General features: G+C 36.1%; 1 protein-coding gene across 1 annotated transcript; it reads right to left on the bottom strand.

Moving 5' to 3' along the window:
* Window positions 1-2,726: 2,726 nt before the first annotated feature.
* Window positions 2,727-5,980, bottom strand: LOC139888972 (uncharacterized). The gene is made up of 6 exons (XM_071871950.1): window positions 5,777-5,980; window positions 5,370-5,678; window positions 5,133-5,308; window positions 4,846-5,044; window positions 4,129-4,233; window positions 2,727-3,695 (listed from the first exon to the last, which is right to left on the bottom strand). Exons 1-6 carry the CDS (start codon window positions 5,978-5,980, stop codon window positions 2,727-2,729), a joined length of 1,962 nt encoding a protein of 653 aa, XP_071728051.1.
* Between the last annotated feature and the right edge of the window lie 7,822 nt (window positions 5,981-13,802).

Genomic DNA, 13,802 nt, shown 5'->3' with positions numbered 1-13,802 from the left:
TTTCTCCGAAGTAATTTTCCGAAGCATGTTGGTGAACGTGAAAAAGAAGAGCCACTTAATGTTTCCTAGGTTCTTGCAGGTGATGATTGAAAAGCAACTGCAAGGATTGAATAAGGTTTGGGAGGATGAGATTAAGCTGAATCATCTGAACGATTTGACTTTCAATCAAGTCAAGCAAAAGAGAGGTCCGGATGAACCATTCAAGAGATTGGTTGGCCACCTCGCAAATGAAAACTATGTATGTCCACCAGGTGCTGCCTGTCGTCATGAGAACAGTACGTCTGGTAATGAAGATGATATCGTCGCAGTTGGTGAAGACGATCAAGAGGTTAATCAGCCACCGCCAGTTGTTGCAATTGAACAGACACTGGTTGATGAAGACGATGAAGGAGATGACTTTGACCCTGATCAATTCGAGCTGAGAAAGCGAAAACAATCTGAGGGTCCTTCGGTTACGACAAAGCCGAAGCAGAGGCGCATAAGATTCATTAAGAAGGCAAAAAGGACTGAGTCATCCTCAGCTACTGAACAGCGACAATCACAGCAATCACAACCACAACGACAACCTTCAGCTCCTGCTACTCAAGAAACACGTGCTGAAACTGATACAGGAGGTCAGGCTGCTGCATCCACGACTGCTATTACACAAGATGCTGCGGTTTCTATATTAAGTGAGAAGGTTGTCAATATGGCTTCTGAATTTGAAAAGTTTAAAGAAAAAGCTGATGAACGGGAGAGAAGAAAGGATGCTAAGATTGCCAAACTGACCAAGCAGGTTGAAGATCAACAGGTTGAATTGAAGAAGTTACAAACTAAGTTTGATGCTCAGAATTTGCTAATTGTAAAGGCTGAGACTACAGCGAACAAGGCACTGTCGAAGGTGCTTGAGTGGGAAAATAATTTCGATATTGAGGCTGTTGATCTCGAGGAGGATATAGACTTTGGTAATTTTAACGATCAAGGCGAGGATGAGCTAGGTTTGGATATTGCTAAAGGCACAAGCGAGAACCCACTGTCAGTAATTCCTCTAAATATTGATTATTCTTTACGTGATTTTTTGGCAAAGCAGGATCGTCTGAATCACTCAGTTGTATTTGATGATTTAGAAGAAGGGGAGATCCCGCCGGATCTAAGCGCTGAGGAGCAGGCCGAGCTAGTGCGTCAAGAGCAACAAGCAAGTACTTCAGCTGACGCAACTGCTAGCTCATCTTTTGAGAATCGTTACGATTCTAGTGATGATTTTGAGGAAATTGTCGTAAGTAATGAAAACGACAAAGATTTTGATGAAGTAATTATTGAAGATGAACCAATAGGTGATTTTTCGGAGTACGAATGTAATAACGATAAAGATCTACCTACATTTCAAGACTACTTCAAAATGAATGAAGAGCTTCTAAACCGTAAATGCGAAGAAAAAGAAAAGACCGAAGATTTGCCTCCAGGGTTTTTACAGATCAAGATAAATAAAGAAAAGATAGAAGTTCTAGAAGCTGAGTGGAAGATCCTGTTGAGGATCAGAAAATATTGTGAGAAGCCAGCGCCGGAACCTGAATGGATGAATTACATTAATAGACCGGCGAATCTTTTGGCTAAAGGAAAGATAATTGCGTGGGCCTACATTAAAGAGTTGAATATATACGCAATAAAGAAGGAGTACGGAGTGGATTACATCAAACATGGATACGAGTTCACGTCTCTACCGTACTTTGAATTTATGCAGGTGGCTAGGCTCAAAATGTTATATAGGGATTATGACGAAATTCCTAATATTGTCTGCAAGAAGATAAGACACTCGTACTTGTCAAAGAACTTTGAGGGATTCGGCCCTCAATTTCCCACGATCACTTATCGAACAAACAAGAAAACGGGCGAACGAAGAAAGATTGTCAAATACAAGCCAGTAAATTATATGAGAAAGGTTCCTGTGATGAAAATGCCGCAGAACTTTAACCCACGTTTTCGCTGGTGGTACTACGATGAACGCTCAGAGGAGGCAGTCATCGTTTTGGACAAATTGAAGGAAGATGAGACAGACTCGATACGGGTTTTAGATCCCGTTTGGTTGAGAAATTGCTGTGAAGCTGACATCTTCACATTGTACTACAATCGGATGCTGTACAGGCCAGAAAATAGAGTTCAAGCACAACAGTACATTCGTGTTGCAAAGGTTTGCTATTTGAACAATATGGTTACAGATCCGTACAGAGATTGAAGCAGATCGAAGACTTATGAGGAACTAGGTCTTAGGGGGAGTTTGTTAGTGCATATTTTGTAATTCCTAGTTCCATGAACTTTAACGTTTTATTCGATCATGTTGTAACCTGTAATATTGTTAAACGTTGATTGTCGATGTGTTATTTTATATTTGTAAACGTTTAAATATAATTCGTAATATTACTCGACAGTCGGCCGACTGACATGGTCAGTCGACCGACTGTCATCCACTGTCGACCGACATAGGAACTGAGGTATTTAAGCCTAATTAATCTTCATTAATTTGGTTAACAACTCTGCACATTAAACACACACACGAAAAACAGTTCTAGGTCGAGTCTCTCTCAATCTTCATGTCCAAATACCATAGAATGTCAGTCTAGGCTTCGTGTTTATCAAGATCTAATCTTGGTTTGACTTGTACGAACCCGAAAACCCATAGATATTCGTTTAAGCTCGTTCTAGTGTTATTCCGCCTCTAGATCGTGTTAGGTTGATTCTAAGATCCTCTCTCAGCGTCTACACTGAGTTTGAGAAACTGCAGGTGTAACGACTTGAGATTGGTAACCGAGTGGTGAAGAACTCATAGTTTGAGCAGTCCCAAATTTTGACAACTGATTAAATTGAATATGTGGTGTATTCTGAGTTTGAGCAGAAACTGCGGGCGTAACGTTTTGAGATTGGCGAATGAGTGGTGAGGAATTCACAGTTTGAGCAGCCCCAAAATTCGAGAACTGATTAAAATGAAAATGTGGTGTATTCTGAGTTTGAGAAACTGCAGGTTTTACGGTTTGAGAAACTGCAGGCTTTACGGTTTGAGATTGGGGTGTATTAATTTGAGCGGGTTTTACGGTTTGAGATTGGGGTGTATTCAGAGTTTGAGCAGGTTTTACAGTTTGAGAAAGTGGTGTATTCAGAGTTTGACCATTAACATTTAAGGAACCACAAGGCGTTGGTTGCACATTCGCACCAGCATTGAAGTGGAACCGCTTAATCAAGTACAGTTGTTTAATCACATCGGCCGTAACTTTTTGCACAAACTCAGAATACTTTGCAGCAGATAACGCAGCAGTTTGAGTATTGGATGTTTGATATAAAAGTTGTTGCAATTGTGCATTCTGAGTTTGAGAAATTGCAGGATTAACGGTTTGAGATTGAGGATGGAGAGTTGGTGAATTTACAGGTTGAGCAGCCCCCAAATTGGAGAATGGACCAGGATTAGGGCTTGGTTTTTTGTTCAATTCACGGATCACAGTAATATATAACGGATCCAAAGCTTGTTCTACAACATCATCGAGATCAGCGTCCACAGAGAGTGTAATCTGCTCGTCATCTTCATCGTAGTAAGTCAAGGTAAAGTCAACGCCAGCAGCAATGCTAAAGAGACTGCGGATCTTCTCCCTTAACGTAGAAATGTCAATAGCAAGTTTATTGTTTTGAATACTAACCCTGAAGCGTTTAAGTGTCGTCCCATACTCAACCTGTAGACATAGCACACATAATCAAAGATCGAAAACATGTATTAGAATTGGCTATATTAGGTATTAACTCATTAACTCATAAAAATAATAATAATAAATACACTTTAAATCATGGTATAGAATTATTGATCGTCTTCATCACAAAAGTCATTGATCGAACAGAACCCTAACCCTAGACTAAAATCAATACAGAATAGGTTTACATGCAATGTACGTACGTGACTAATATCAACAATCATCATCATCATATATAATATATAATATATAATATATAATATATAACAAATAGTAAAAGCGATCACACAATTAATTACCCTAACTAAAGTAATGAGAAAAATAAAACGAACAAAAGAAATATTAGAGGCGATCAAAAGATAATATATAGCAATGAAACGACAGATTTGTAGAATCGACAAGTGAAAAACGTTCAAACCTTGACTACAATGGAAGAAGAAGGCATGACGATAAAAGCTTTGAAACTGAAAGCAGTGTTATTCGGATTAAAATAAATAAGAATATCGAATATAAATAGAGGAAGCTATTGTAGTTTGGAAGTGAATTGAATATATGCGTATTACTATAGAAATATTATAATATTAAATTAGTAAATACGGAGTAATAATTAATAACTGCGTATTACTAATTAACTTAATAATATTTTTTTAGCAAATTTTTTTTGTTAATATTAATTTAATTTAATTTAATAGTAATATTTAATATTATTAATTATTAATTATAATATTAAGATAAGGGATTTTGCTAACGAACTCTTGGGGTGGTGATTAACGTACAAAAAAAAAAAAAAAAACTTAGTACACTTCACTGCTATTAAAAGGTTAATAGTAACAGTCATATACAAGTCTTTTCTCCATGTTAACGACAATTTTAAAAGTGTTCGTTAGCAAAATCTTAAGGTAAAAGGGATGAGGATGAGGATGAGGATATATATATATATATATATATATATATATATATATATATATATATATATATATATATATATATATATATATATTCAATTAGGAAAAATCACAATTGCTACTATTCTTAATAAAATTTGAAAACTTATCAAAACTCTCTCTCGTTTTCTTCAAACAATGTTTTCCGGCGAAAACTCCGGCGAACAATAATCGTTTTCTCAATCTTAAACCTTAATCATACAGTAATCTTTAAACAACAAAAACAAAAACATGTTCTTATTCCCAACTTCGCCTTTTACACCAACTGTTCCAGGAAAATCCAATCGGTACACCATCTTCAACCAAAAAACCAAAGATGATATTGAAGAAGAGGAGTGGATACGTGTGGAACGGAAAAACAAAACCTCTCCAAATCGAAGATATCGTGATCTGATTCATGAATACGGCAGCCACAACAATCAATTTTCATCCTCCAAGCAACCAAGCAAAAACCACGCCACTTTCCCAAACAACGTACCTATCCACAACCAACAACAAACAAACCCTACCTTCCCCACTTCCATAATGTTTTTTTAACTTTCCAGACCACTGGAAGCACAACGACCTTCTTATCTTCTTTAAAAGATATGGAGAAGTTGCTGATTTATACATCCCTTTTGGTAAAACTCTAAGAAATGGGAAAAGATTTGGATTCTTCAGATTCACAGATATTCAAGACATCAACTTCCTCCTCAAAAAACTAAACTCTATCTACTTGAACGGGTATTGGCTGCGTGCATATCGTGCCCGCGAAAGAAGAAATGTTCCTGTCAGACCCCATCACCATTCCACCCATTACAATGCCCCTAATCCACCTCCACACCCTACTGGTAAGAAGATCCCTAACCAGAACAAAAGTTACTACATCCCAAAGACAAACACACCATATTCGAACACCAATAACAACACAAACGAAAACCCTACAAAACTTCCACCCAATGATCATAACTATAGAGACATCCTCAAACAAAAACACATTAACAGTGAACCTATCGATCCCAGAACCAAACCGTGAACTATTACCCTAGAACCGGAATAAACAAACCAAAAAATTCTTAAGAATGCAATCATTGGAGATATTATAAGCATTGATTTGATTGAAGATTTTCTGACACTATGTACATCCGAAGGCCTATCTAAATTCAATATTAAATACCTAGGAGGCCTAGAACTATGCCTCACTTTCGAAGACGAAGAGACGGTTGAAAATATCATCAAGAAAAAAGAGCACGTGTTAAGAGAATGGCTTACAAATATTCGACGTGCTGACAGTAAAAGTTTTAAATCGGCTAGATTGTCCTGGCTATCGATAAAAGGTGTTCCCATTAATTGTTGGTCAGAAAATTTTTTTTAGAAAAATTGCCGGGTAGTACGGGTCCATTCATGATGTCCAAAACTGTACCTTCAATGACAATCAAAATCTAATTACAGGGAAAGTTCTCGTCAAGCTATGGGGTCACGAATTGATAAACACCACTGTAGAGGCAAAGGTCGATGATGGTAGTGCCTACTATGTCCAAGTTATAGAGGATGTCAATGGTATTGTAGAAATTGAGATGGAGGAAGCTGATGACAATAATGATAATAATAGTAACAACAGTAATTCCGGTTATGGAAGTGAATTCAACCAAGAAGATTCCGATAAAGATGAATTTGAAGGGTGGCAACCGAAAAATGGAAATCCAAACTTCACCGGAAAAGATGAAGAGTCAAAAGCCTTTCCTACTTCCTCAAGTTTCCAGGACATTCATGATGGAAAGAACGTTCCCAATACTAACGACTCAGAGTACAACAATAATTATGATAAACCATACGATCGAGAAAAGAACCACCTCGAAAAAAGTGTAAATTTTGGAGAAGAGGCTGGCAACGAGTCTATGTCTGTGAACAATTCCCCATACATCGTTTCATCCCCCAGAGTAAACCTAAAACCAAATAATACTGTCCCCCCATCCGATAATATTAATGATCCAGTCTCATTTGATTCCAATCCATCTACTCCAAAAGCCCAAAACCAAACAGAGCCCATCATACTTACCCATGACCCATTACCCAATACCCCAACCCCACAAGCCCAATTTGAAAATACATTACCTTGCCTAAGCCCAACAGATGACAACATTGTGACAACCCGAAAATTTTCGATCAAATTTAAACTTAATCTTTATATGATTTTGACATGATAAGCAAAGTCTGTAATGTTGAGTCTCAAAAATTTTGGAACAATATTCATGTAATCAATTACCCTTCGATTGTTCTCGACGATTCATGAACAATTATATGTAAATAGATATGTATGTATATATGTATTTGTGTGTATATTAAATTGTGATATATTAATAAAACATTAAACGGTTTGGTTGATATGAAAATAAGTTATGAAATCTATTATATGACTTGAAAACGTTAACAAAGTATTAAACGTATAACGTTATACGTATTCGCTTTAAATAAACATCTACTTAATAAACGTGTTATGTGAAACGTGTGTGTATATATATATATATATATATATATATATATATATATATATATATATATATATATATAGACAAAGTATATTGAACTTATATATAAGCGGTTTCGAATACAATCAATAGATATAGTAACACTTGATTTTTATTAAACGAGTTAATACAAACTTATAAGGATTTAAAATAAACATAAGTTCTAGTAATAGATTATGTGATCTGAATATAATTAGTTTTAGAAGAATAAACTTTATAATAGTTATTTGATTTAATTTCAAACGTACGGAAACGTTTTCAGTCTAAAAGAAATATATTATTAAAATGTTTTATAATGTAATTTGAATATGTATATAAAATCTAATTAAAGATTTACGCTATAAAGTACATATAATTATTGTTTCCAAGATATAACACGTACTACGATATATTTCGAAAGATTTGTACATTTTACAACATGGTAAGAAGTAGATTATTAAAGTTATTATCATTATCTTTTATTGATATAAATTTTAGAAATTATATAAAAGGATTTGAGTGTCACGTCTTCTTTAAAAAGAATATAACTTTATAAATATCTGGAACCACTTTTGACAAATTGTTACCGAGCCATTTTAATAAGGATAAAGGTTTTAACGTTATCTTAAAAGTTATAATCTTTCTAGAAACCTTTTGACAAGTTATAAATGATAACGGTCCGTGATTTAATTAAATATAAATATATAAATAACTTGCAACGAGTAATTAAAAACGTGTTTATATATATATATATATATATATATATATATATATATATATATATATATATATATATATATATATATATATATATATATATATATATATATATATATATATATATATATATATATATATATATATATATATTTTGGGTTATTTAATAAACGATATTAGTATTCGATTATTGAATCAGTTGATATTTAGATAAGTTAACTTATGAGAATTTGATGCATGAATAAATTATATCAATTATATGTTTTAAAATATAAATATTATATGATATAATAATTTCTATTATTTAAACGATTCTAAAATGAACTTTGAAATATAATTAGTTTTGAAAAAATTTAAATATTATATTATTAAATAAATATTTTAATTATATATATGTACAAATTATATTTTAAAATATATATATATATATATATATATATATATATATATATATATATATATATATATATATATATATATATATATATATATATATATATATATATTTTACAAAGTGATAAAACATAATATTAATTTAGTCATAAAACGTTTTGATTTAAAATAATAATATTAAATATACTTTGATAAATAACGAGACGATGATTTAATGAAGCAAATGACCAAAACACTCAAACGTTAAAGTTACATTTTGAGTGATATAGTTTATGGATAATTTAAGTTTATATTTTGACAAATGTACGAGTCACGAAATGTAAAATGCAAAATAGTAAAGCGTACGATGTAACGATTGAAAATACCGGAACTGAGACATTAGTCGAGTGTCATCGAACAACTCATCGGAACTAAATTTACAAATTAACTATGCACAAGAATATAATATAATATATATATAATTATATAAATTAAATATATTATATATTAAAATAACGTAGCAGCCCACGTTTTAATCAAGTTTGGGTGCGAGCCAGCTGGCCATGCGATCGCATGGCCATATGCCTAAGAAACCATGCGATCACATGGGGTCAATTTTCAGGAAACTTGTATAAAGCTCGTCTATTTCTGGTTCCAGGCACACACACATATCTTACCCATCTCTCTTTATATTATTATTATTATTTATATTAATAATATTATTATTAAATATTATTAAGATTATTATTATTATAAATCTTAATCTTATTATTAATTTTATACATAAAATATTACGACAAGTTCATGAGCGAGTTATTTCAAAACGGGTTTTTTCGAGCGGGATATGTAACGACCCAACCCGTTATCCAACCAATTACGCAATATATATATATATATATATATATATATATATATATATATATATATATATATATATATATATATATATATATATATATATATATATATATATATATATATATATATATATAACAGAAGGGTGCGCGGCGCGCAGCCCTCCATGTGCGCGGCGTGCACATGGCCTGACAGCCCGCTGTCCAAATTTTCCAATTTTCGTTTAAAGAGCTTCCACTTCCCGACACTTTTAGACTAAACACTTTTCACAACATTTTATATTAGGTAAAACTAACACGTTCCAATAATAAAACGAATTTTACGACATCGGGCCCACATCGGCCATTTTACGAAATACATACAAAATACGAGTTTCGACCATACGTGTTTAGTTTCCAAATAAAACTACGATCATGATGTTAGGGGATAAACTACCCAATCCTAAGTCTAACCCAAAAGTAATCCAAGCAAGCATCAAAAGGGGAAATCATCTAATCCCGAGCATACCCTTGCCACGTCCGCCTCCGAACCTAAAAATGTAAACAACGAGAGGGTAAGCTAATGCTTAGTTAATGCAATACTTATACGCATACATACATAATTCAATCACTTGCATACACCTACATAAACAACGCAATATCATTAGCAAACCGCAATAATCGAATAATCAACGTACAATGCTAATAAAAACATACACACCCCAAAATACACAATGTCGACATTCGACTCGATGGTGGCCGACGAAGAGCGGTAGGTCAAATATGTTAACCACTCACCACCCATCGCAACGCGTACGTGGCCGACGAAGAGCGGTAGGTCAAAATCATTAACCACTTACCACTACGCACCATGAGGCCGACGAAAAGTGCAACCGAAACGTTAGCACTTACCTCAATCACAAGGATGGCCGACGAAAAGCGAAACCGCTTACCATCCTACGATAAGTGGCCAACGAAGAGAGAATCCCCAAACGGATAACACTCACCACTTACCCCAACACACACATGTGGCCGACGAAGAGCGATAGGTCAAACATTAATCACTCGCCACATAACCAAACACACACATGTGACCGACGAAGAGCGATATGTCAAACATTAACCACTCGTCACATGCCTCACCTCCAATCGTGGTAGACAAAGAGTCATTCCTACCGGATATCACTCACCACATAACGCAAACCAAATATATCCAATGAAGAGCTATCCATACGGATATCACTCACTATATATTTCCCAACCCAAATGTGGCCCACAAAAAGCGTATCCTACCGGATAACACTTGCCACGTTGCACACAAGCAACCAAATTATATACATACGCGTATAAATATTCCACTCACCTCGGTTATGAGAAAGGAAACTCCCGCTTGAGCTCCAAATCATCCAAATGCAAATCACCTAAGTAATTCACAAACAAATAAGCTAAACACTCTAGCTTATGCCCAAAACACCGTAAGTGCAATTTCGACCCATTAGCACTTACCCCAAATTTGACTAAGTCAATTCTCACCCAAAACACCCTTAATCACAATCGACTAGTGATTATGTTCCAACAACTGATTTTACTCAAGGTTTCATCATCAAAACACATTACTTGCATCATTTGACACAAAACCCATTTTGACCTAATCTCAAGTCAAAACACCCATTTGCAAGGTTACACAATTAGTCACTTATAACTTAAGTTAACTAGTGATATTAACACCCGAACATGATTATAAACTAATCAATTTCATCATCCAACCCAAAACTCACCAACAATGGTTATCAACAGCATTTATTAGCTCAGCACCCAATTATCAACTAGTGGGTTTACTCAAGAATACCCAAATCAAAACCCCAATTATGAATACTAATCATACAATGAAAACTCAGAGTTAAAACTTACCAATACTACCACAATGTAGCTAGGAGTGAAATGAACAACTTTAACACTTGAGCTTTTGATCGATTCAAGCTCCTTCTTCCCCAAATCTCCAAATCTCTCTCGAGAAATCTCTCTCTCTAAGAATGAAATGAGAGTGTTTGTGGATTTGAAAGTGATCCAAAACTAGATCCAATTCTGGTATTAAGGCCACAGATCCATTCTCAAGTGAAATGACCAAAATGCCCTTCAAAAGAGCAGAATTCTGTCGCAGGTTAGGTGCGCTGAGCGCACCACTACATGTGCGCGGCGCGCACAAGCTCCAACTCAGGATGTCAGTTTCAGTTTGATTATTCGATGTTTATGTACACCTGTACACTTGGGTTTAGGGTCTTACAACTCTCCCCCACTTAAATTGGATCATGTCCTCATGATCCTCGCCACTTTACCAACAGGACCCACACTCTATGGTCTTTCAACATACGTCCAAACTTGATGTCCACCACAATTTCCATCAAATTCGAAGATTTCACACAACTACTTTAGGCGACTTTACTCAAAAGTTACCCTTCCGATTTAAATCATCATCCGTGATTTACCAAATCTAGCAAACCGAGCACTAAATCTCGTTTCGTCCCCAAACCGGAACGAACTCACGCCTCGACCGCATGACAAACACATGCAAACCTTCCAAATCTCGTACCGAGTTAGCAATCCCTTTAGCGTACCCTTATCATGTACATCGGTAAAGTAACAACACACCAATAATATGGCCAACAAACAATACAATAGAGCTGACAAAAAGTGAATTCTCACGATTGGATACCACTTGCCCCACATCCTCACGCGTACGTGGCCGACGAAAAGCAGTAGATCAAACATTTACCACTTACCACTACGCAACAAGAGGCCGACAAAATTCGCATCCTTACGGATCACACTTACCTCTCCCCACACATGGCCAAACAAAAGCGATTCCTAACGGAAAATGCATACCACACACCAATAAGTAGCCAACAAAAAGCGAATCCTAACGGATAATACTTACTACTTATCACACTCTAACCGTGTCCAACGAAAAGTGAATCCTCACAATTGGATAGCACTTGCCACGATACACACAACAAGCTAAGTATATACGCATACTTAGAATCATTCGACTCAACTTGGAATCTCCCGCAGACGAACCATACGTATGCACAAACATCGCTATCACGATCGCGCAAATCATCACCTATATCACGCATAGGTTCAAGAATACAATTCTCTAAAAGAGAAATTGGCATACCATCCCTCGATTACGGGACCCTACCTTGCTCAACGAGCCCGCCCATTTGTCTCTTATTGAGCTTAACCCCATTACCACCTCAAGTAGTAATTCACGTCCAAACCAAATAAATACAATTTAACCAAAATTGTACTCTGCCACAAATCGACCAATCTAGGTCCCGACACTAACTCCGGATCTACCATGAGCATCATCCGAAGTTTCACACTAAAACCTCCTCGTGTGGGTGTGTAACTCCCCCACTTGGAACTACGTTCCATAACCACATCGCCATGGTAACATCATCCCGAGATAGTTACCACTTTCCAAAATACGTGACCAATCTATCCCTCGGTCGTAGTACCCGAATTCTCATGAATTCATTTCGCACACTAGAAATTGACGTTCACTGTCACCCGTTGGCATCATTTAAGCAACGACATAAAACCAACACAAAACGCACCTTGTACAACCGTACAATGCTACCAAAAGGTAGACTTTTCTAACCATTAGGTTCACACGACCTATCACTACATCTTGCTCCAACCATGAGCATACAAAGGATCTTAACCTATCCTTGATCACTTCGAACGAAGAGTTTTCACAAATTACACAAATTTTATTCTTGCAATCCTCCGATTTCCATAGCTTGTTAAAGTTCCCCCTAGTCACTCATGTACCTAAGGGTTTCTCTCCGGTACCCTAAGTACAATGTAATCACAACATCGTCGGAGTCAAACATTACGCTTGCAGGTATGCAAGAGGCACATGACCACGCGTCGCATAGACTCCACTACCAACATTCATCGAGACCGAAAGACTCGACTTCGTGGGTTCCATTCATTCGATGTCACCCATCACAACACTAAAGTGATCTTAAGTCATCCGTCCCCGACGAAACTTATGTTTCATCAATTACGACTCAAAAGCGACTACGCCCTACCAAAACAACACTAAAGCCCATTCACGTGGCTTGGTAAAATATTTCACCCAACACTAAGGAATGCTTGGAAGCACAAAGTCTTACGCCCTTCGCCCGTCAACCCGACCATCATTATAGGGTAATTCCATAAGGAACGCTACCCCTCATCGCACTACGCACTAACACAAAATGCATCAAACAAATCATGAGTACGTTTCAATAAGATAATCGAAAAGTACCTGAACATCGTCGTCAGGTTCTCATGCATCACCAACTAATTAAGGACACGCCGACTTTCGGTGTCCCTCCTTTCGACAATTAAAACATGTAACCTTGTTAGAAGTTACATTCGTATATTCACGTGACAAATGACCCCGTTATCCGCAATAATAACACGTGGGTATAAAACCACCGGTACCACTCTTCTTCACGCTTCCGACACCCTTGGAAACACTCTTACTCTTTTTGTTCGAAAGCATCGTAGTTTCGGACTTCCGCTTACTAACATCGGAACCACTCTTCTTCAGGACAAGCGTCTCAAAATCCTTCGCCATGTCAAACAACTCGTCAAAAGTTTTCACCGAGTTCCTACTAATCTTTGCTTGGTAATGATCGTTCAAGGTTCGATAAAAGTCTTCCTTCAACATGTGGTCATTCTCGACAT

Source organism: Rutidosis leptorrhynchoides, chromosome 2 (genome assembly GCF_046630445.1).
Source record: "Rutidosis leptorrhynchoides isolate AG116_Rl617_1_P2 chromosome 2, CSIRO_AGI_Rlap_v1, whole genome shotgun sequence".
NCBI classification, from domain to species: domain Eukaryota; kingdom Viridiplantae; phylum Streptophyta; class Magnoliopsida; order Asterales; family Asteraceae; genus Rutidosis; species Rutidosis leptorrhynchoides.
This window is presented reverse-complemented; position numbering and strand designations above follow the sequence as displayed.